The sequence below is a fragment of the Balearica regulorum genome, chromosome 2 (genome assembly GCF_011004875.1).
Source record: "Balearica regulorum gibbericeps isolate bBalReg1 chromosome 2, bBalReg1.pri, whole genome shotgun sequence".
Classification (NCBI taxonomy): Eukaryota; Metazoa; Chordata; class Aves; order Gruiformes; family Gruidae; genus Balearica; species Balearica regulorum.
Window position 1 is genome coordinate 68,512,803 of NC_046185.1, and position 25,880 is coordinate 68,538,682.

A 25,880-nucleotide genomic window follows, 5' to 3' on the forward strand; every position below is an offset into this window, starting at 1 on the left:
AACACATGGACTCACACTGTATCTGGAATGTCATCAGCTTTCTAAGCTTTTTTTTTTTTTAAAAGCAATTTCCCAGTTTTTGAGAACTCAGTCTTTCTGAAAGAAAGCTTGAGTCCAAGTTACGTGGTTCAACAGAATTAATACCTTGAATATTATTAGCAACTGCTTGACATCCTTCTTTGTTAATGATGCAGCAGCAAACGACCCTTTCTTACTTTAAGAATCAAATGCATCTCCTCGCTCCTCTCCAAACGTGGGTCGGAAAGAGTTCTGTTCAGCGTAAAGCTGGAGGCTTGCCCTGCCATGGGAGGCAGAGCCCGGCCACCGGTGGTGGCCACACAGTGCCCCGGGAAGTCCGACGCTGGGGACGCAGGTCAAAGAAACACACCTGGGAAGTGCTGTGTCAACAGAGCTAATGCTTACCATGGAGCACAAATACTGTTCCAAAAGGAGGCAAAAGCAAGATTTTACCCCTATTTGCCCAGAAACCTAAGGCAGATTTTTCAGAGGTAGTCTCTGATGATACCTTCCTCATTTTCGGGGCGCTTGGCAGGAGATCCTTTCTGTACATCATTCTGTGCATCATTTTGTGCTTAATGGGAACCCTGGGGTGACAGTTCATCTGTATGCGCGTTTCTGGTTTGAAGGTGACCACCTTTGGTCAAATGAATCCCAGCTCCTGTGTCTGAACTGCAGAAGTCTGGAGTATTGCTGCCTATCATTTAAACCAAGCAAAACTACAAATTAGAGTATTTAATAATGTGGTACTTCTGACCTTCATCTTTTTGCCACTGCATTCCATGTCAGTAAAACAGGGGTGCTCTTCCCTCATGGCAATACTGTGAAGATAGAGTAATAAATATTTGGGCAGCACTAAAACACTGTAACATTGAAGTTCCATAAAAAAAAGCAAAGAAAATAACCTTTATTTTTCAGGCTAGGGATTTACTATGGGGAAGTAAATAAGGCCATATATTGAACAATGAGGATTAGGCAAAGTAAGCCTCTCAAAATCCTTCCTGTATAGTCAGCGAGGCATGAAAAAGAGTTTCCACATCTTTTGTAAAAAAACCTAGGGAACATAATGCAAGAAAATCATGTAATTAAAGACAATTGTGTAATAGATGCACTGAGGCTAAATTTAGATTTAACAAAGAACTTTATTTCTGACATTTTTAAATATTTAATTTGCATGCCTATCAAAAACTTACATGTTGTTCACATATAAGTTTTCAACACGATGTATACATATATTTTGTAAACCCTGCTTCTTTCAAATTCTCAGCACTGAGAAATTTTGTCTTTCATAGGTACTATCCTTTGTTTATGCATAACAGATGCCCAGGTAACAGGTCATTTTAAATAAAAGGAGGCCTAAAGTGGAATTGCACCAAACTGCTTATTAAAGATTGTGTCAGACACAGCCGCCCGCCCAGCTGCCTTTTTTTTTTTTTTCCCCCCCCTGGAAATCCCCAGAATGTTTTGTACCGTGAAATCGGTGAAGTGCATCCCCTAGGATGAAATCCTCTAAAGTAGCACACATCCTTTATCTGTTATGCAAAAAGGCTTTATATTCTTATTTGGTGGTCTACACCAGACACCCTCTGTATCTGTTTATTCCTTGTTGGCTAAAATACCAGTTCACAAGAACTGTAAATCCTGTTCTTTGCTCAAAAATCAAATGTCAGTTTCTTCCCGGCATGTTACTCGGTCACTTTAGCATTTCAATTATGTGAATCCTTCAATTATATTCCAGTAAAAACAGTTATGTCCAATATCTTCCTGCTAATGATCATTTCCAATTTATCTCAGTTCTTACTAAATCTTCTCATAGTGTACACACAGTTAACGCTTTTGTTCTTTATATATTCTTGATATTTGCTCATCACAGAGTACCTAATTCATGAATTTCAGGTCCAAGTGTCTGTACTGGTACGACTCCCTTGACCACTTTTTCTTCAGCTGCAAGTTAAATACCTTCAGAGCATGGGTAAGTTCAAGAAATCCAGAAAACTGATTTTTTTCCCTTACCACCAAGAAAGAAATTGGATCTGCTGCAAGTCCTCTCCCACTCTGGGAGATGGTCTGATGCTACATGAAACATGTCATGCTACCTATCAGGCCAGTGACTCACTTCCTGCATCTTCCATCTTCTTTCTTCTTGCTTTTGGAGTTAAGAGAATTCATGGGGAAGGTCCTGTCCTGTTTTTGTCTCCAACTCCCTTTGGAAATCCTGGAAGCCTCAAAAAGTATGTCATCTACAGCCACGTTATTCCTGTCGGTGCTGACTACAACTGGTCTAAACAGGCTTTGTCTATTCATATAAATGTCAGTGAGTAATGGATTGAAAAAAAGATTGAAAACTGTTGATCTAAGCATAGTAATTTTAGCACTGCCTATACATACATAATTGTTTCCCTCTGTAAATGGGAAGTGGAAGAATACTGCAATGCTCCAGTTCAAACCCAGCTATTGCTGTTGCAGTCAACTGCTTGCACCCTGACAGAATGGGGGGAGCTCTGCTATCCCTCTCCTCCCTCCTTCCCAAGGACTTTCCCACCTACCTCAGCTAGCACAGTCAAAATTTTGTCTTTGTCACAAGCCTATAGAGCATTCTCAAACACTGCCAGAAAACCCCACAGCTGCAAATGTATATACACAACTGCATGATCCTAACCCTATAGTCTCTCTAGACATCTTGATTGCTACATCTTTGTATCAGGGTATCAGAACAAAGCTCAACTTTAAATTAATCTCCCACTCTAAAGGCTTTAAGAGAGCCAAATGAAATTAAAGGAGTATCAGATTTTGAATTACTAACTCAGTAGTATCACTGTGTAACCACCCATGTTTTCATACACAGAGAACAGGAGCACAATCCCATTGGTCCTGGTGCTACCATTTCCCCTTTCAATAAATCTTATCACTTCCTATAAATATAACAAAAATTGAACACAGTTTGGGTCTTTGTTTCAGCAGAGCTAGCAAGAAAGAGTGCTTCCAATTCATGTTGACTGATGCGTATACAATGATGACTCTTGTTCCTGGGTGTTCGTGCAAGCTCTGACAATCCTCCATCATAATGGTTCAGTCAAGACTGCACATACAGAGGTTTTAGTGATTTATTTCTTAGAAGGAAGGTTCATATACTGTCTTCTGTTGAAATGAAAATCCAGTAAGTTCTACCTCATGTCAAAGACTCAAAATGTTTAAATGAAAGGAGAATGGTGGACAAGTAAAAACAAACAGCAAAATAGTTACCTGATGAGTTCAAAGAAATGTGACAAAGAACTAGGCACCAGACTGCAATCTGGATTGCAAATTTTTTTTTTTATAAAGGAATACAAAGACTAAGAAATAAAAAATTTTAATGACTTTTTTTTTAAATTAAAAAAAACCCAGCCAGTTCAGTCAGTACTTACAACCCAAAATTCTCATTTTGAGGATACCATCAGGTAATTTATTAAAGGTTAAAGACTCTTTGCATGTTACTATTCCTCTAACAAGGTATATTCAAGCATAGGATATGAAAAATTGGAAAAACATTTTGCACAGTTTAGTCTTGTGAAATACTTCTCCTGGCTTGATCTTCTGTGCCTCAACCATGCCAAATATGCCCCATACCTAGGGACATCAAAGGAACATCAGCCAAGGGGAAGGGAAGGAACCTGGGAGAACACAGAATCATGCTGATCCAGTATAATGCCTAAAAAAGGGCAGTAAACATGGGCGGGGAGGGTTGTATTCACAGCTAGGCAATGAAGAAGAAATCAAATCCATTTGGAAGACAGATTTCTTTATCTCTGTCCTAGAATTTTATACGTCATATTGTGTGCTGAGACGACACCTTCTTAGGACAATTTGTTCAGTCAGTCTCTATATTTCAAAAATGTCCTTTCTAGTTTTGAACAGTGACGGTATAAAATGTAAGAAGGACCTTTGAGATTTCCCAGTTTGCACTGCCAGCATCCCATTATTTTAATCTAAGGTGCATCTAGGGAAAAGAAACACGCGGCTCTAAGTATAAAAAGAAGATTAATACTAAGAAAGGGGGGGACCTACTGGCTCTTGATTTGGACCATGTAGGAAGCATTCTTCTCTCTCTCTTTTTTAGAGAGCGCCCTAGGAGGCCAGAACCAGATGAAGTATCGATTTGTGACTGAAGTCCTCCAATTTTTCCATGTCTGAGAGGCATCCAGCCCCTTGTCTGCTGAGGAAAAGCCAAAGTCCACAGTCCATTTCCCAGCAGGTAGCTCTGACCTCCCACAAAAGGATGTTTGAAGATGTGCCTTAGGACTCGGACACTCGATGGAGTCCTTCACCCTCCAAATCTGAAGCCAGATATTAATACAATTCCAGTGAGCTGAGAAGCAAAGGATATCAAGGAGAAAAATTGTAAGTAGATAGACTAAAAGGCCAACACAGGGGGAGCAAGCTGGTGACGTTGCCACATTCAGTGTCTGCTTTTGAACTCAATGTAAGCGTGTTTGCCTAGCAAATACTCAACCCAGGCTAGCTGGTATATGAGAAAACAGCTCAGCTACATGTAAGTAGAAACCCACAACATCAATACTTCCCTCTAAACAAGTGCAGAGTGGGAAGATGTATGGAAAATAATTTCCAATTACTAAGTTTCACTTGCATACCACCACCTGCTGATGAAATCTTGATGTCCCAAACCCAAGAAAACCTCATTGACCATGGAGGTCGATGAGAGTTTTGTCTACAATTGTAATAGCTAGGCTCTCATTAACTTACTAATGTAATTCCATCAACAGTCAAGAAGGCAAAGCAGAAACGAACAGAAAAGCCTCGCTGTGTTGCTGGGGTTCTCACAGTTCTCTCATGCAGTCACCCAGTTTTGATTTGTGGCTCCACAAAGTGCACACCGCCACTGCTAGCAGGTAAATAGAAGCATTACTGCATTCAGGAAAGGGAACTTGAGAGACCATAAAATAAAGCTGTCTTCTCCCAAGTGCTGCAGGGATCAGAGCCTAAGAGATCAGCAAAATGCTTAAAATAAAACCAGTGACCATAAGAAAAACAAAATCCCATAGTTGTAAAGACAGTTCCCACTCTACTGAATCACAAAATATTTTATTAATTCTAACATCAATTTCATCAGTCCAGCCCACAGACACAAAACTTTAAAGGTGCTCACAAAAACATTGGATCTACATGGGTTTAGAAAGACCTACATGGAAGAACTTACATACGCATTTCCTACAGGCAGAAACCCTCCCCCCACACCCTCATCGTATAAATAGATATGCCAAAATGACATGAGCTTATGAGGACTCAAAGAAAGGGCTGTACCTTTTTTAAAGACAACATGAACAAAGGCAAATAATGGTAGAAATCTAAAACTAAATGAAACAGATGCCAAAACTTCTGGGGGAAAAAGGTTGAAATCTTCATGCTTCTATATATAAGCATACCTCCAGCTGATACAGAAAGAAACTTTCCTTGGGAGCTCAAACCCTTTTAATCAACTTTGTAATGATAATGGTCAATGACCCAATACATTGCTACGCACTACTTGTCTGATTAAGGCAGATCCCACGCACCACAGCAGAAAACATCTTGTACTGGCGCAGACTAAATCCCATGTTTTCCATAGGACTGTACGTGCTGACATGAACAACTTATCAGAAAAGGAGTTCCCAGACAAAATGCAAGTTATACCTGAAAGACAATTCTTTTTGTATTAATATCAGCTGCATATCATGTCAATTAGTTGCAAACCCATTTTTGTTTATACAATCAGTTTTTGTAAGAACCATGTAAACATTTACAATTTAATGAAAGACATAATTTCTTAGATTCATTTTCTCAAACTCTAATTTTGAAATTTGTCAAAAGAATTATTGCTAGGTCTGATCTTGCAAGTTTTATGCCTATTGAAAATCCACATAATGTTAAAGTAAGTTGTGCGGTCTGGGACACAGCTGCATAGCTAGATCCATGTGAATCTAAATAGCTTTTCCCAGAGCATCGCCTTTAAATATTGTTGCCTTATTTCTTTAAGAAAAATGAGAATATCCCCATTTGACTCCAAAACCAGACTTAAGCATGATTAGAAATTCATCAGGAGCCATGAGCATCTAAAATTGTCCCAACATTTAACGTATAGTATTGACAAGCATGTGCAATCTGTACGCATCTACATTGTTCTTTGTGCAAAAACATGCAGACCTACTCTGCCTTCATGTGCAAATCCACACTGTCTTCAGTGAGGGTTTTGTGGTAGTCACTTAGGGCAGAATCTGGCCTACATTTACCTTCTTGGTATTTAAAAGACAAGAAGAATTATTAACTACTATCTGCTAAAAGGCCCAACCACAGAATGTTTTAGTAGAAAAATAAACATTTTAAGTTATTGGCAGATAACATTAGTGCAATTATTTTGACTGCCTTACTTTCACACAGTAGATTAAAAAAATATATTGTCACTGTGAAAAGAACCTAAGACACTTCAGAAGCAGTCATGTAGCTGCCAAATAAAGAGAAAAGAGGAACAAATTCTGTGGCATGATATAACCACCACACTTACTTTACGTAGCTCAATGCTTAGTGCCTTTTAATGCTCCAGAAACAACATCGAAGGCTTGTAAACTAATTACAGTTCTTTCCATACAAAAATAAATCACTTGTGATTTTCAAAAGGCTGACTAACTGCTGACTAGAAAGAAAACATTTTCATATTCGGCTATATCCTAGATGACATCTGGATCAACTTCTTTCTTTGAAGAACCATTTTTGGTAGTCCGAGTTGGTACACGGTCGTAATAACGGTGCTGGGTTACCATTGTAAGCGTTTGACTCTGCTTGTATGCACTTCTGGGTGTGTAGATGAAACAAAGTACCGTCCTACAAAAGACAGAAATAATTTTTGTTTTCAGGTCTTAAAAATCACAGGCATATCACTGTGTTTTAAAAGTAACAGAAGACATTCATAACAAGTAAATATCACACATATCCTTCTCATGGGGCCATGCAGTGAAGCCAAAATGCCTAACTTGAGGATCTCTGAAACTTTATCAAAAGACCCTGCTTTTAAACTTACATTAACATTGCTTTAGAGTGATTGGTGCCTGTAAAGGATGTGCTAACTTCATTCACTTTTGTTACTGCACCAATACGGGCAGAGAAAACCAAAGCCACGTACAGGCATTACCCAAATTCACCAACTTATCACGCATCTTGCAAGTAAAATGTAAATGTTGTTAGGTAAGCGTAGATGTTGGATATATTTTTTAGCAAAAAATCTTGCCCTTTTCTTCACAGGGCATATTTTTAGTATAAAAGGCAAAATAATCTAAGCATGCCCCTTGCCTGCAGATGTGTGTGGAGTTAGCTTGCTTTGCTGGAGAGCAGCACAGCTGCCTCAGAGGTGTAAGGTCTGACAAGCCCCCACAATCAGATTCCCCAGAGAACGTATTTTGAGGTCTCAGGCTGTCCTATTATGGGAGTCTAAAGGAACATTTCATCTCCAGTTCATGCAGCTTACTGGAGAACTGCCCTGCTCCAAGACCCTTCCTTTGGCCCAGGTGACGTTCCCACGCGTAACCATTTCGAAAGCCTCTGATAGCCTCAAAAGAAATATGCCAACACCCTGTTTCTGAGCATAAGCCTGACTCCTCTGAAATTCTGCCCTTCCCTCATCAGGAATGTCGCCCTAATTGCGCCTCGAGCCGCAGCCACCGATGCCCAGCAGTGTGCACTTGCTCATGGGCTTGCTGACAGACTTAGCTGCTGAATGACTTTCCTGTTTCCATCTGTGATAATTCAAATTTTTGAGTGGACTAATCAATATATGCCTCACTCATTTTTGACTCAGTGGCCGTAAGAACTTCATTCTCGTGAGGCTGCTGGGAAGGCTGTTCAAATCTTTTGATTATGCTACATCTCTAAGGACAGCTTTTCCAGTGTCTGACACTTCTCCACACAAAGCAGGAGAAAAGCGGTACTGACGCCTCACCCATCACTTGCCTTGAAAGGCGGGGACTGGTGATTTTGATTTAATGCAATAGACGAGTAATCAGAGCAGAGCAGTACATTCAAGTCACACACGGGCACAAACTGATCACAAGAAGGAAAGAGGATTTAGCATCTGAACCTTAGGAATTGTTTTAAAAGTTAATGGTTAGGAATGAAGCAGAAACAGATGTATTCCAAAACTGTGTTTTCTCAATTATTTCCAGAAGTGACTGAAGTTCATTCAATATATGTAATCTTGGGGATTAATGCCTATGACCTTGAAAAAATTTGTTAAAAGTCAGCATTAAAAATGAAATGTCATTTATAACATCAGATTTTAAAATATTTTGTTTTACTCTAATATCACCGTGAGCTTCAGTCTGGACTAGATTTAGTGAATGGGCAGTAGTTGTCATATTTTTCTTTAGAATTTACTCTGCCACGTATCACTGGTGGTAGCATCTAAGCAGGAAATTTGTCAGCCATGGAGCCTGTAGAGTTTAGATGTATTATGCAGACACATTATGTAAATATACCATTTTGATATATTATGTGACCTTTTCCCTTAGCCAAATAATAACACTCCAGAACCTGACCAAGGCCATCATTTTTCATCCAATTTATTTTCTCTCAGGCACCCAGGAACTCCTTGAGATTAAAAACTAAACACAAGCTTTTCTAAGATCACACATTATGCTTATTAATATACTCCATACGTCCTAGTATTTCTCCCCATTGGGAGTAGGCGTTAAGGTCGAGGAAGAGAGATACAGATTTGCTGAGTCCCCACAGCCGGTAAGATGTGTCCTGGGTAGGGGTAGGGATAGAGCAGAAGGTATTTTGTGATGGTGCATCAAATTACACAACTGCGCATTACATTGCGGAAAAGCTCAGGGAGCACTTCTGGTGCTCACGGGGAGGGTCAAGAGAGATGGCTCGCAGAGGAGAAGCAGCTGCTCAAAAGCAGAGAAGAGTGTAGAGTAATGGTGGTATGTGAAGTAGCAGGGATATCTGGTGGCATAAATACTGGGAAGTCAGTCAATGAAAGGAGAGCAGAAGTAGGCCAGCCGTGAGACTGGCTGGGGAGGGGGTATATGGAGGCACCTCAGTTCTCAGAAGATGCCAGTAAGGGTGAGATGCAAGAGAGAACTGAACAGCCCACAGAAAGCACTAGATGTGGGCAGGGCAAGGAGACGCGGCCAACCTTCCCAACTCCTTTGAGGTTACGAAGGGTGCCTTCCTTCCTCTCATCTTCCTATTCTTTATGACTGGCATACTCTTCACCTGAGCGCTGCTGCAACTCTGGTTCTATGTTCAGATATTAAAAACTAAGATAGCATATGTCTCCCAGAGATCTATGCCAATGTTGTGGCCTGCATGATGTGTAGGCAGTAAGATAAAAAGAAAAAAACTCAACAATTCTCCTTCCATGCGCTCCCCCCAAAAAAAAAACCCAAAACGAAGCAGGCACACTTACCTCTCTGAAAACGAACTTCTGGTTTTCAGGAATATTGTGGATGTTTTCTTGACACAAGTACATTGTCAAGTAGTCAGTCCCTGAATCAACTGCTGCACAGACTTCTGGCTGTCGGGTGTTGTAACGTATTTCATAATGGGATGTGTACTCAAAAAACTACAAACCCAAAAGAAGAAACAAAGGATAACAGTCATTTCACATGTACACAAGAAAGTATTTATAAGGAGAATATACTAAGATACTATAATTGAGTTCACATATTAAAGTTGTTATTGTGGAGAGAAATTCTGCCAAAAATATTCAAGAAGCTTTAACTGCTGCTGTTTGCTTACTATTTTACAGAGAATCAATCTCACCACAGCACTGCTTTACTCTGGTAGCACTTAAAATGTATGAAATGCTGACTAAATGCCCTGGAAAACAGACATTCCAGCATTAAAGAACATTTGACTGTAATATTCTACTTTCACATTCTAGATCACCCTTAAAAATAGGATGGAAACCAGTTTATAGCCTGACATTATGTTGCCTTAATTCAGTTGCCACAAAACAATGTTAGTTTTAATTAAGGAGTTGCTCACTGCATAGTTCAAATGCAGTTTGGTCAAGGTTCATTTCCAGTTACAAAGTACTCAGGATGCATGGTGATGAGCATTTTATTTTATGAACATTTTAAGATATTATTTGGAGCAAATCAGCCACAGCTGCATTTAAACGTGAACAGAACTTTATTAAAGAATATTTACTGGCTTTGCTTGTTGTACAATATTCTACAGAAGTGTTCTGAACATGGTCTAAAACATCTTGGCTTTTGTAGCAACTATGGCTGAAGACTTCCTTAAAATTTTTATATTTATCATGGACACTTGCCAATTTTTGGATTGCATTAAAGAGCGGCAGAGTTTGAGAGTTGTTTGTATTTAGCACACTTGTAAATAATTTAGATTACTATAGTGCACGGATATGTGTTTAGATCGTATTTGGATTACACTCAGTAGGGTAGAGGAGAGTTTTATACACATCAGAAAACTGCTTGTTACCAGTACTATAGCTGCATTAGTGGAAAGCAATAAAAGGATGAGAGAGAAGGAATCCTCTTTTGTTTGCTTTCACCCCTGGAGAAAGAGACTGTAAGGCTTTATGAAGGGGGCTGTACTAATTCAGAAATGTTGTATATACTTGAACTTACCACAAAACCATCCTTAATAACCACAAAGGTTCATTAACCTTGAAAGAAAAACTGGAAGTGGAGTTTTAATGTAAACAGGACTATGTGATTATAAAGTCTGCAGTCATCCATTTCCAAGTGTAAGAGCTCTGACCTGGACTACAATGATGGCAGTTGTTTCATGAGATCTCCTCTGCCCCTCCTTTTATCACAATCAGGAATTTCTCTGCCAAGGTGGCTGTTGCAGCTGTACACAGACCAATGCTGTCCCCTGTATCAGCTTGTGGAGGCAGCGATGCAAGTGACCACCCCAGAATTAACCTGGTTTTGCCATCATTCATTTGTGATGCCGCAAAGGGAAGTGAGTGTTTCGAGAAAGCGACTTCAAGTTTGAAGTCTACCTGCTGACATAACACCCAGGAGACTCTGATTTCCCCTGGAAATCTATTGGTAGAACCTGTTCCTATGATGTAGGCTGCACTGCCCTTACGACATTCTGGCTTTATGCCAAAAATGCTCATCATCAAAAAAAGTCAAACATGATAATATTGGCCCAATTTTTTTAATTATTTTTTTACTCTAACAGTCTGGCCTTCAGACTTTAGTTCCCAGGTTCAGTATGTGATTGGCACATGGAAAGCCTGCTACTTTGGGCACCACAGTGAGCTGTAAGGGCACTCATTTTAAGCCTATGACTTGTAAATAAAGAAAAAGCTTCATTCCTGCTCATTTGTGTCTGCATGGACACTTTTTCACAGCTGCCACTTTTACAAGGCCACATTTAGAGCCTTGCTCATTACTGGATTTATAAGATATAATAACTCTTTTTAGCAATTTGTATTCAGTATCAGTGAAAGCCTGCAAGCTGCTGATTGTACCAGATGCATCAAGAGTAGATTGAGCAGCTACTAGTCAGAGCACTCCTTACTACTGACATCTTTCCTGAACGACCTCTCAAGGACTTGCATCAGATTTGGGAGGAGAACGAGAAGTAAAATGGTTACTTTTAACACAGGAAGTTCCATCTGAATATGAGGAAAAACTTCTTCACTTTGAGGGTGACAAAGCACTGGAACAGGCTGCCCAGGGACGTTGTGGAGTCTCCTTCTCTGGAGATATTCCAAACCTACCAGGATGTGATCCTGTGCAACCTGCTCTAGTGGGGGGTGGGGGGGTGGACTAGATGATCTCCAGAGGTCCCTTCCAACCCCTACCATTGTGTGATTCTGTGACTTTCTGGATAACATTAAGGATTGGGGTTATAGTAATAGCAACCAAGCACTCCTGCTTCCTTGCCCAATGAACATTATACAGTTCTTTACCCTATACTGCTTCAAATAGAATGAATACTTTAGCTTTTCAGCTTTTTCAAGTTCCAGTAATACATGAGATAAATCTCTTCCTCCTCAAAAGGTGAAGAGTGTTTTAGTGCTCTTTCCTTGTCCAGCGGGTTCTATGGGCAGAAAGGAAGCACTTTCAAACTGATCCATGGCCCAGTAACTAATAGCCTTACTGCATTTCTTTCCTTCAGAGAGCCAGTAGATTCCCTTAAGTGCTACTTGGAAACTTGATGAGCCCTTTTGCCTAGTGTCTACCACTCTGAGGCAGCCGATGGAATATACCCCAGCTGCATCAGAGCTCTGTGGTACAACGGACAGAGGCAGATTTTGGCTTCCTCACCAGACCCTGAAACACACTCTCATCCCTCTCTGTGCTTGGGGACTGCTCTTCTGCATGCAGGAAGAAGTTTGCACTTGACGGACAGAACCAGCAGCGAGGTTACCAGGTCTGATACACTTTTGCAGAAAACCCAAGGGCTTTGCTAAGCTCTTTGTTTGCCTCTCCCTATTTGCTTCAAATCTATCAGCTGAAAACGGGAATATTGGGGGAGTACTATCAGACAAAGCAGGATGCTCAGAGGTGTCTCATCCTCTTATCACGTCAAGTTGGCTTCCTGCCCTTACACGTTGGTGCCCACCGTACTGCTTCCCAGCCATACCGAGAAGGGCAATGGGCTTTATTGGCATTGAATTCCAAAGCTTTTCCAAAACATCAGCAGCCTGAGGTGCAAGCACCGAGTACCCAGTGGTTTGCGTATTTTCTGCCTCTCTTCTATATACACTCAGCTCCTGTCACTGCAGTTGTATCCTCACCTGCTTGCTATAATGAACATGCTAATTTTAAACAACCCACTGTCAGCTTTCTTGCTGCTTACGCAAAAGCAATTCAAAAGGACTAAAGGGAACCCTCTCGCTTAGGCCATGGATTCAAGGCAAAATAGCAACAAATTACCAGGGATTTCAGTTTTCTAAGAGTGGTTTTACTTACTGAGACCTAAAATGGGAGCAGGTGCTGGACTTTATAAATAATGGAGAGCACAGAGCTCTCTCCTCTCAGCACAGTGCACACAGATATTCAGAGGTCACTTTAAGTGGAGAATTGCTTCCAGTGAAAAGAGCTCTTGCAGTTGTCCCCCACATAAACAGCCACCCACCACTAGCATATCATGCCAGAGGATGGGGGTGCTGGAGTGTAAGACACATATGGCTGACCAGGTTAACCTTCATTAATGTTAAATCCTATCAAGATGTTTTGGAGAATAACTTTACTGAGCCGTACTCTGGAGAATAAACTTCATTCCTTTATACCTTGTCCTTTACGAGACAGTGTGAATGCGCAGCAAGGAGTACTATTTGAGGAAGAAAAAGATGAATGGTGAAACAAACTCTGCAACTGGAGGAAGGGATAAGACAACGACTGAGATTTAAAAATGGGAGCTAGCCAGGAAAGAAGAAAGGCATGTGAAAAGGAGCAAAACGTGACCTACTGTGGGTAGTAACTGGTGGGAGGAATAAGTGAAGGGAGAGACAGAGCAAGGGTGGTAGAGAAAGACTGGGAGTCAGCATGGAAAAGAAAGTGTTAAATAGCATGAAATGGAGAAACTGGAGCTTTCTGTGACGTGCAGTGCAGGGCAGGAGACTGGAGTGAAGCTTTGTAAGCTTTGTAATGAGGGTTTGCTGCTAAAGCTGTATATAGGTAATGAGTGGAGTGAGGGGAGCAGACCAGAGAGCAGGCAGAAGAGCTTAGGGTTAGGATGGCAGATTCGCTTTCAAGGACAAAACAGAAGTTAAGGGCTGCCTGTCGTAAGCAAACATCTGTGAAACTCTGTGGTGAAGTGCCTTTCACTCCTTAGTGTTGATACTGCTAGAAGACGACCAACCTTGTCGCCATTGGTTCCATCAGCTGACAGCGGTAGATGTACATGTGGAAAATGTGACTGTTTTGGTCCTGTCACTGTCACCTGCCAACTGAGCTAAGGAATTCACACCACCAGGAGCAGCTTGTTACCTTTTAAGAACAACTGTCAAATTGGTGGTGGGACAGGGAAGAAACGGAGAGAAATGTCCTGCTGGTAGCTTTCATGGCTATTTGTGAGTCAGAAAAAGGAGGTGCAAGTTCAGCAATTCTGACTTCCATTTCCCACCTCACTTGTGCTTCTATGTCTTGTCTTATCTTAGCCTCCCTCTGTTCCCCCACCCGCAGCTCTTCCTGCTGTCCACTTTTTCTCTTGCAACTACTACTTGTCACCCCCACTCGTGCCCCCATTTGCCATCAGGTATCTCTGCTCCCACATTCAGTCCCCCTGCCACTAAAGGGATCTCCAGTGATTCTGCTTGTTTCACGCTCTCTCCTTGTAGCTCCTAACTACTCCTTCCTCTGTCACACATGCCCTGCTCCTCGCCTGTTGCCCTACCTCTGTCCCAAACTACTTCTGCCCTCTGTCACCTTGGCCCCCTTTTTTCCCTGCTTCCTGTCAGCCCTCCCATGCCTTGTGCCCATTTCACTAATATTGTTTTGCCCCCTTCCTGTGTTTGGCCTTCCCTCCTGAGGCTCTGCAATTCTCTTGTGTGATCTCATATTTTCTTTTATCGGCTTATATTGCAGTCAGGGAGTTTCTCCATTTCTCCTTCCTCCCTGGATGCCAGCAGAGGGAGCAGGAATTGCACTGCTGCTCTCAGCCTGACGCCTGCTATTGCAGCTACATGGATGCATTGCACCATCAGCAGAGACGCAATAGCATTAACATCCAGTCGTGCGCTATCTTTGCAGAAAATTCACTTAATCTTTTAATACTAGCTAAACAAAAGATAACTTTAAGAATGTCATCTCATAATAACTATTTTCCTATGAATTATATCTCTCTCTTGCTTTCACCTTTTACCCTATGCCTGACCTCAAGAGACAATATTAAAAGCATCCAGTGCGAGAATCAAAATTAGATTTAAGATCATCTCACTGTGGTAATATATTCTCTAAGCCGTACTGCAATGCTTTTTGCTATACGTTTTACATTACAACCACAGCGTTAGTCAAAATGAAAATAAACCATGAATCTTACCTGATTTTGTCCCATGCCATGACATGGGTACAGTATGATCCTCTGTCCAGTGACTTGATGTTCATTTGTAGGGTTATAATCAAAACAGAAGTTTGCCATTCCTCTATTCTTCAGCTAATCAAAACAAAATAATATTTTATAGTATTACTCTAAAGTAAGGAAGGTATGTTGTAGTCACATCACACCCACCCTACTGGGCTGTGAGGTTTATATCCCAGAGCTGGTTCAAACTAATTGGAATACATCAAATGGATCCAATGGCAACATCACTCTCAGACTAATGTGAAACAAAACTGTTGGGACTGTCTTGACTTTGGGCATCAAAGCAGCCAGATATGATGGCTTCCCCTAGGAATGACACTGTGTTCCAGTGCATTTGCAAATGAAGCAGGTAGAAATTATGAAAAGCTGTGTTGAAACCCAACAAGCTAGCAACTCATGCAAAACAAAAATGTCTGCAAGTGTCTTTCCCCCACCCCAGGAGCCACTTGTTCAGTTTTCTTATGAAAAGACAACTACATACTTTTCTTGGATTCTCAAATGGGAGATGTTAGAAGGATTTGTTCTCAAAAAGACTCCAGTACCCACTTGAGCTTGAACAAGAAGTCAGATTTTAAGACCAGAAATCATGAAATTCGGTAAGATCTATCTTTGGAAAGAAACACTAGATATGATTTTAGAAGTTCTTTACTAGTGTTGCTGATCTCTGTCACAATAGTTGCATAACTTTTAGCTTAAATTTTAAAATACTAAATTACATGATTACAAAAAAATCAGGCTAATTAACAAGGATTTGCATTTAAGTATTCAGGAGGCAAAAGTAACTAAGTTAAGCAATGCCACAACAATTACTGACTACTAGTATTAACCACTTAACCAAATTTAAGATTACACAGAGCAAAACAAGTTCTGTAAACATAGGTTCAAGCTGAATGCCCCTGTTACCAAGTGTAATTATACTGCAGACAAAAAGAATAAGCAGAGTAAATCTCAGAACAGTTACTTCAGCGAGGTGTAATTTCACCGCTCTTCTCTAGCCATGATAATTGTATCCTCAGTTCCTAACGTGGAGAATGAATGGACACGAAGGGATTGCAGAAGGCTAAAGCCAACCAAGACAAACCCCACAGGACCCAAACCCACCACAGAGCAAACCACACAAGTTGGAAAATTAAATATTTGTGTTCTACATATATTTTGCTTTCCCAACTTCTACATTTATTGCTGCCTGACGTCTTCTTTCCACTGCTTTGGGCCCACTCGTGCTGAAAGGCAGCCAAGCTCTGGGCGCTCTGCAAGCCTGGGCTGCGGGCCCAAGCCAACGGTGATACGTTGGGGGGCTGGGAAGGACCACCGAGCCACCACAGCTTGGGGCCCTGGCAGGGCTGCTGGGGCTGTGAGGTTCTCCTGTCGGAGCCAAACGTAGAAGTGTAGGACTGAAGCCCTACCCTTACAGGCTTTGCCTCTTAATTCCTCGCTGAACGCGTTTCCGCTATGCATTTGGTGTGATTTTTCAGTAAAGGATAAACTAACATCCAAATATGGTGTATGATAAAATTCAACCTTAGTTTTAGTGTCCAAGTTTACCAGAAGCAAAAGAACACCCCCCCCGGGCATCCTTTCTACAGAAAACGTTGCTCAGTTTGATGGGAACACACTAGGCCGCTGCACCCCTCCCTGAGCTGTCAGAAGACGACATGTTGTTTACCTTCATAACACTAGGCAAGAATTACACTTACAAAAACAGGAAAGAAAAGTGTCTTTTACAGATGATTCTTAACACTACCATGGAACTACATAAACCAAACAATAAGCTTCTCATGTTTCTACATCAAGAATGTCAACTTAAAGTCATAACCACTTAAAAAAGGTAATCGTATCTCTAAAAGCATAAATTGGTTTCAATTGATGTCAGCGGCTGTCCTCAGGATCAGAGGGTCTCTCATCAGTATGACTTTGACTGTCTACTGGCTCCAAGGGAAGATAAACATAGCAAAGCACTTTTCTGTGGTGCCCTTCCAGACAACCCAACGCCTTTGCTACCGCTCTGTGCACGCACCCTTCGCTGTCAGTCCCCAACACGTGCTTGAGCACATGCTCCATTTTGTGGCCTGGAATTTTAAATAACCTACTTTAAAATGCCACGCACCACCAGAACTACTGTAACTCTCCTACGCACATTATACAATGACCAAATACAGACAACAAAAACTGTGTAAAAGATTACTAACTTAAGCTTCATTTCAGATGGTTTAAAACTGAGCCATTACTCCCAGGATGCTACCACGTATGTTCTCTCCTTTTTCTCTTTCATGCATAAATGCTTGTGATATGCGTGGACATATTCCTAAACATACACGGTCCATATTTCAACCTGGATCTTTAGTTTGTTTTGTCAGACATGTGTAAATGCTCTTTTACTCCCGTAATAGATATTCAAGACTTAATTTGGGGGAACAGTGCATACTAAGCTGTTAAATGACTTGATCTGAAGTGACAAATATTTGAAAATTATCAAATTTGAAAGCCTGATCACAGGACCATTTATGCAAACAAAAATAATAAAATCCAACCTCTGTTCCAAGGCAGAAAAAAGTATGAGAGAATTCATGAAAGTAGTATTTTTCTCTTGTCAAATGAGAAGTTCCTTTTACATACAACAGCTCTATCAAAACAGTAATCATCCATTCATGTTATCTTTTTTCCTATAACCACAATAAACAAGTCATGCAATAAGAACAAAATTTTCTCCGTGACTTACCTTAATTCTTTTGCAGAATGCTGCATTAGAGAAACAGAAGCAAGAAAAATGTTGATCACCTTGCCATTAAAACACATAACTCAGTTCTAAAAAGTTCTGCCCATGCAGGATTACTGGCTGCATCTTTCTACAACTTTTGCCTCCTATTGAAGCATTACAGGTGCACTCTGCTGTGCCATTTAGTTACCATTCTGCTTGAAGGCTGGGACAGGTACTAAACAGCAACTACTGAGATATTCACCTCAGACCTTCACCCCTTACTTCTTGAAGAAATTTAAATCTGTTGTTTCCTAACATCTGGACACTTGCATAAAACAACACAATACAGAGGGCATTCTGTAAGTAATTCTTTGATTATTTTTTTTTGAGATAAAATCCATTTCATATAACTGTAAGCAAAGCATCAATAACATATTTTTGACATTAAAACTTCATTACATTATTTAATAAAGACAGCCAGTCGAGCACAGCCAACCTTTCTCTTCATTCACAAAACAGATCAGAATCCTCTTTATTCCACCACAATGGCATTGCTGCTGATGCATTAATGGTATGGTCAGATGATACTGCGGGACACAGCAAGATGTGAATTTGTAGCAAGCCAACAGCTTCATGGTACTGACTAGGTGTAAGCTTTCATCTCAGAGGTAATCCAAGCAGTCACAGGGAATGATTTTACTGAATGTATGCCATTTTCATATCACCCTTTTTGGAAAAAAGATTGTGAATATCCTCAGACTTCTGTTAACTTCTTATGGTCAATGCTGAAATGGGTGTGCAATCTTGATGACTAAGACCCTCGGAAGAAATTGATGATGAATCACTGCTGATGGAATTCAGTTACTGACCCCAGCAAATCCAGATCTCGAGAGGCTCAAGAACATACAAGAACATGTCTCAAGTGATGGTGTGTTCACTTGAGATTAATATCAAACAAACACTTTAATTTCTGCAACTTTCTCTAAAAACATCTGTCTCAAGCTTTCAGAGGCTGTACACCCAATGAAGTGGTGCATATTTTCCTGTGATGGGCATCAGATCTCCAGGTCTAGTCTGCCATAACCTTGGGTACCAATTCAATCTCAAGTGGCAGCTCTACCAATTGTATTCTAATACAGTTTTAGAGGTATACCCTAGAGGAGGCTGGTTTGGAGCCTGACACCTCTGAGAACTTGTAACACCAGACATGCGATAGTCTTTTTTATTACATAACTCAAGCCACATAGCTAAGATCTCTTCTTCCGTAAGCCTGTCCATATGTATCATGCTATTTAGATAATTTGCAAAATGGTCTCTTTCATGTCACCGCAAAACAAAATTCTTCACAGTTTTAAAGGCTTAAAATCTTTCTTCCTGGGGTTTTGTTTTTTTTTTTAAGGGTTCTATCTGGTCTCAGTTAAAAGAAAATTATGACTAAGCATTTGGAAATTCACTGAAGACAAGATGGTCTTGGGGGAAGGAAGCCTCTAATAGAAAAATTCAAGTTTTTGATCTCCCAAATGATTCAGTCAGTTGCAGATGCCTTTAAGGATAGGTGGTGTAAAGAGCCATCAGCTAGATAGTCACAACGGACATCTATCAGCTTAGCTGCTTCACATTCAGCTGGAACAAAGATCAGCTAGAAACTGAAAAGAACAAAGAAAAACTTCTCATATCACAATATGGTCTTGCTGCCAAGTGACCAAACTTACAGAAAAGGAGAGATGAAATCCTGATTTTTTTGTGTCAACACCATTTTTAAAAGCAATCCAGATGCCAAGTTCAAAGCCAAACTCACTGATTGACCATGATCTTTATCCTTCAGATACGCACCCTGAATGCCAGCTATACTTAGTACACCTTAGAGGTGAGAGGAACCCTAACTATTCCCTTGCTTTGCAGCCATGCGTTTCCCCAGCCACCAGTAACACGAAGAGATCGCAGCGCTGCCTGGTTCCCCTCTCTTCACCTAGCTGCACAATGCAACAATCTCATGGTACTAATATTCAACACAAGATGGCTCAAAGTGCTCAGTGGTGCTCACACCATCCCTCCCCAGGGCAGCTAAGATCTGTCTGGGCTATCCAGGTGGGCAATCTACACAGTGCACAGACCTGGGGGTCAGGCCTTTTTAAGATTTCAAACCCGCTGAAGCACAAGTACGGCATGCTGGTAAGTGCATAGTCAAGGATGGACAAATCAGATGGTAGACCAGAAAGAGAGGCATCGGTGCTCTACACAGGAACCTAAAAGGAATTATCAGCCTTTCCAGAAACACTGACATCTTATTACTTTAAGCTACCAAGTGCCTACCAGCTTCACTCCCACCAAAAAAACCCCTAACAAACAAACAAAATAAAAATCAAAGTAAAAATGTTCTGCTCCTGTCCCACACAAAGTTCCAAAGGTGCATGGAGCCCGAGGACCAGAAACACACTGCTTGTACAGCTGCCCATGGCTTAAAAATGGCAGCTGCCTGAACCAAGCAAGGAGATAAAATCATACAACCACAGAATGGTTTGGGCTGGAAGGGACCTTTAAAAACCATCTAGACCAACCCCCCTGCCACAGGCAGGGACATCTTCCATGAGATCAGGTTGCTCAAAGTCCCATCCAACCTGACTTTGAGCACCTGTTCCAGAGCCTTACCATCCTCATCGTAAAAAAATTCTTCCTTATATGTATATATAGATTTAAGATAGGCCATGCCTATGCCCCTACCCTGGCTGCTGAAGTCCCCTGAGAAGACGTTTAATGCACTCTCATTCAGAGCTCTAGGAGCTTCTAGTTCACCTTGCTTTGATACGCTACTGCACACAACAATACTGGGGTCTCAGATGGGAAGTCAGATTAACCTCTCCAAATTTTTATTTGATCTTCCATTAAAATAGTGAATAGGGACTTACAATGTGCTCCTACAACGATGCTGTGCAAAAGAGGGAATAGCCCTTGAAGTTGTGGCAATTTATTAAGTTGTTCATGCAGTTATTTTTCTATCTAATGCTGCTAACTCATTCAGCAAATTAAATATTTTCCAAAACTACATCTCATAATGGCCTCTGTAGCCTTAATGTTTGAAATTTTATGTTTCGAACTTCACTCCACTGTTCTAGCACTGGAACTTTTATGGAAAAATCTGACTTTAAAAAAAAATTATGAATGAGAACACTCATAATATTGATAGTACCTCTTTTCAGTACTTGTTCAGAGTACTGAGTAAAATCAGCATTGTGGCATTCCAGATTTATTGATGGTATATGATTTGGTATAAAGTGTACTAATTTTACAAGTAAGGAGATGCATTTTCCTCATTTCTAGGTCTCAGGCAGCTTATAAGAATGCAAACATAGCTCAGGCAAAAAATATTCAAAATTCTGTATGTTTAAATAAAGTTTTAGGCAGCTAACCTTTTAGACAACCAAGCTTAGTACAAACAGTAAAAATTTATGTTATGTATCAGGAGAAAAATTTTAGCACAAGTGTTTAATTGTCCGTCCACAGCACTGAGTGCTGCTCAATAATTCTTGCATTTATTTCAATAACATATGGCTGACTTACGGGCAATCTTAGCAAGATTTTTCAACTTCAGTGCAAAGATTTTCAAGGGAGGTAGAAAACCCCATATCCCTTTGCAATCTCTTTGAACAATTAAATAACCTCACACTCAGCTGAGCTGTTAACAAAGCCGATGCTTTTAAACACGGTATTTTTGTGAACCAGAAAAGCACTATACAGCTATGGCAGGAGTAAAGAACACGATCAATGATTCATTGAAGTTAGCAGATGGGACTCAATATCCACAAATCAGTTGAATCAGTAGGTGTCATTTTTGCACTGTCACTTTCTTAGAGTATAACTCTACTTTAATCACATTTTAAATTCTTCCTGCCAAAAAAAATGCTGTATTCTTATTATGCTCACAAGTAGATGACAGCATTTAAGAATTGTTTTTAGAGAAATATATAGAGCACACCTAAATTACACTGTAGGTACCTCAAGCAGCTCTGAACAAGAATTATTATTTCTAGGTATTGTCAACACCTTTCTTGAGGATGACATGTGCAGTTAAATCATGAAAGAAACTGCACACATCCCTTCCCCTCCCTAGGAGGCTGAAGCACTATTACCACCACCAGCCTAGGCTTGCTTTTGGAGGGTGAAGGATGGAGGTGGAGGGGAGGATAAGGTTACTGAAATGCTCCTGGAAGGTAAGTCTTATAATTTCTTATTTCTTCAACTGTCTCTGACCTTGTCAGTGGCGATCCAGCACAAAACAACAAAAAACGAACCCATGTTGTACCAGGGTCTGTTCAAGGTACTGGATAATGGTGGTATTACCCTTCACGCCAGCGATCACACAGAGGTACCAACTCAAGCACAAGCTCCATGACAAACGGAGCAAGGTGGCTACTCTCTCAGAGGCTCCCAAGGGCTTTGCTGCCAACTGATGTGCTTCCTATGGGAGCTCCTACAGCTCCCCGTGGGAAATACGGCTCCCTACAGGTAACAGCAGCGTTTCTACATTAGGATCTTTTTCATTAACAGGTAACAAAGCTATGAGGGAAGACTGCAGGGAGATTTGGTTCCTGTATGTTTTGTACACCCACAGTGATCAGGTTTTTTCCTCCACTGAAGGAGATTCAGCAGAGACTGAGTAACTGAAGCGCAGATGGCAGCAAGACAAGACTGTTGTGATACAGGCTGGATGCGATGCAGCAGTGTGGGAATGCAGCTTAGCTAGATCTGCAGAGTGATCGAGTTACCAGCTAAAATACTTCTAAGTCAATGTGGCATTTGTAATCAGGAAGGTATTTTATACATTTTTGCCTGGCAGAAAAGGTGCAGTCTTGTCTTCCTAATAAGACACGCAGCAGACACCTGCTGATTTTTCAGAGGAAGCAGGTATTTGCTGCATTGTATCTGCCTTCATCCCCTCCAAATGAGATTACAGTAATGTGATGTACATGGAGCTGTAGTTTCTATGTATTTGTAAGCTGCAAATAGCATAGAAAGTTGTCAACTCTTAAAAAATGGAGAAGAGGATTCTGATACTGAACCAATGAACATTGCTTGTGAAACTGTGCTGGTCTAAATTGGCCTCCAGATTAAAAATTAACATGTTGGTTTTGACATGCAGAATCCTATATGATGTAGGAGCACACAGCACAGCTCTCCTGTCATCAAAGCATCATAGCCTTCATCAGATAAGACGTGCAAACATGTGTTTCAAAGCACACTCTTTCCATTTTCAAGCTGACAACTAAAACCCAGAACACTTTGGTGCTCTTCTTTTTTTTGCTATGTGACATTTTAATAAATTAAGAAGTCATCCTTTGCTGCTTTAACACTCTCAAGATGTCACTCGGAAGGTGTAATTCATGGCAACATTACTTGTTCTCCTACCCCCTCACAGAACTCCTTTATAAACAGCATCCCCTAGAATAAAGATTCTGAGAGAACCCACATTTTAAAGCCTACCAACTCTAACTGAATTCTATCAAAATCCCAAACTGTTTTTGGCGTAAAAATACCTTCACACTGAGTTAGTAGGAGAGCTCAGAGAATCATGAGGAGGCCCCTTCTCAGCAGCCACGTACCATTCCAAAGAAGCCCGGTCTGTCCTCAGGTACATGGAGCTCTGGGTACACGTTCTCCAAGAACCATTTGAAGTCCTTACATTTCAGCTTCTCTCGAAGAAGTCTCCTTTCTGTGACATCCCCATATGGTTCCTGAAAGAAAAGAAAAAGAAAAAAAAACCCTATTAAAAAAAACCCCCACCAACCAGAACAGATGCTCTGTTTTAAATTATCTGTATACTTTATTAGGAACCGTATGCTAAAGTGATGAGTAGGACTTTTAGCCAGGAAAAATCCCCATGTTTGGGTGCTGGATTTGATTTCATTATCTTCCTTACATTTGTTTGCACGTAAAACTTTAAAATATTCTAGAAGGCAGTTTGTCTGAGAAAACTCCCCAAATCTGCAAGTAAGGAAGTCCTTGAATACAGACTGCTGGGACCTGAGAAGACATATTGGAAAATTAAACTTCTTTTAGCTGGATAATTGAAAACCTCAAAAGCAGTGAAGGAATCTTGAGAATTTTAGATTATTCCACCATCCGTTTGCAAATTATCTGTACAGACAGTTTTACACTTAACTGATGAAATTTGTAAAATCTGCTAATGTTTCCTTTGAACTTCATAGTTTTGGGGGGGTGGGGAGTGCAAAATCTTAAAACTCCAGAGAAAAGCTTTTATTGCGGATAATCTCTGTAGATTGGAGTAAAGTTCACATCTTTTCATGTCCATCCTCAAAAATCTATCTTTATATTGCCTAGGGACTTCAGACAGTCAGGCATGAGATACCATTTGCAGCCCCCAGATTTTTACAGGTCACTTGACACGTTCTTTCATCAAACCACAAATATATTTGCATTTCTCAAAGCTGTGGAAATACCACTGAAAACACAAAGCAGATGTAAAACAGAGGCAGAGATGCCTGCTGGAATAAACGAACAGCATGACGTATTAGCTCTGAGGTCTGAACATTAATCTTGAAGCGAAACTTTATGGAACCAAATTCTGCAGCCATAGCATCAATCATTTTTCCATTATGCTATGGAACTGGATATTTGGGTTAAATGAAGTAAAAAGGTCTGAAGTCAACCACCGCAACAAGCGGTGCGGAGAGTATTACGGAAACCAGAGTGCATTGGCAGCAGCTTTGATACATGCAAAAAAACTGCTCGAGTCTCAGCTTACATCCACTGTGCTACAATAAGCCGGTATGCAAAACTTCCAATATTAACAAACAAATATCCTGTAAAATTAAAGTTCTGTCATCACAGACATCAGATGCCCAGAACTTTACAAGAAAAAATGTCAGCATTTACTGCTGCTTTCTCTTTGCACATGACAAGTAGAATCAGCCTGGCATTGCCTGTGAGCTCCCATCTTCAGATACACAAACCCCGTACTTCTCTCAAAGTCAGCCTCTAATAATAAAACCTAAATGGCTTTTATGATGTTAAAGTAAAACAATTATTACAAATGCATGGACTATAGTAATCTAATTAGCCAGTTTAATCCAAAGGAACACGAGATGGAAGCTAACCAAATTCAGCTTCCCCAGTGTCCGCCAGCATATCTTTTAAAAGCGTAATGGTTTCAAGAGCATTTTTTCCCCGGCATGTCTATTGGGGTAGGCCACCCAAATGTCGGCAGGGGGGAGCTCCCCGTCGCCCTGCCTGGTCCCTAAGCCCTGGTCCGGCGCAGGCAGGGGTGGGTGCCAGCAGCCCACCGCAGGGCAGGTCTCCCCAGGCACAAAACCAGCAAACCGGCCCTTAGAAAACTTTCCATGCAAAGAGAAGTGCCTGGGGAGATTAAACACCTCCAGAAACAGGCAACAGCAGAGAGTGATTTCTTTTAGGTCTGAATTTTGGCCTTTGTGCCAGAGGTTCATATAAGCCATTTCTAGACATTGTGAGGATATTTCAGTGCTGTAGTCTTCCAGCCTACAGGCCCCTCATGATAAATCTATCCAAGCTATGAAATTGCACACTGCTTTACTGTTCTGACCTACTCAATTTTCATAGTCTTTATCTCCCGAAAAATTTTGCAAACAAATGATCTGGTATTTCTTTCTCACGGGAAATAATTTTAATTTAAAAAAAAAAACAAACAAAAAACCCCAGAACTGATACTTCAAACATTTTATTAGGAACATTTTCATCTGAGTTCCCAGGATTGATTTGAATCAATATTGCAAAGATTAAATTAATTTTTTTTTTTTTTTAAATCAAATGTTGTGCAGCAGTAAATCAAAGAAAAAAACCTCCATTTTATCTTACATCAGTCCAAAGTTTTACAATTATCACAGGACAGGTAATTCTGCTAAAGATTATTACCATTCTGTTCACTTAAAGATCTAGTGTCCATTGAACTTTGTTGATTAGCATTTGTTAATTGTGTGTCTCTTCTGTAATTCTTTACTGACAGAATCTTGTATAAGCTGTTTCACAGAAGCACACATTTCAGGCTAGACAGCTCCTCCTTACTTGGGTCACCTGGCTTAACTTTATTCTTTCATTTATTCATTCATTCGTTTAATATTGACAC

The 25,880-nt window shown here is 40.6% G+C and overlaps 1 protein-coding gene across 1 annotated transcript in view; it reads right to left on the minus strand.

Annotated features, from left to right (window-relative positions):
• Positions 1-5,081: 5,081 nt before the first annotated feature.
• GALNT12 (polypeptide N-acetylgalactosaminyltransferase 12) overlaps positions 5,082-25,880 on the minus strand; it is a 48,840-nt gene continuing 28,041 nt past the window's right edge. The window contains exons 7-10 of the mRNA XM_075744644.1: positions 23,362-23,493; positions 15,025-15,138; positions 9,458-9,613; positions 5,082-6,870 (exon numbers count right to left, since the gene is read on the minus strand). Of these exons, the coding sequence (XP_075600759.1) occupies positions 6,733-6,870; positions 9,458-9,613; positions 15,025-15,138; positions 23,362-23,493 (540 nt within the window). The 3' untranslated portion in view covers positions 5,082-6,732. The remainder of the gene's footprint in view (positions 6,871-9,457; positions 9,614-15,024; positions 15,139-23,361; positions 23,494-25,880) is intronic.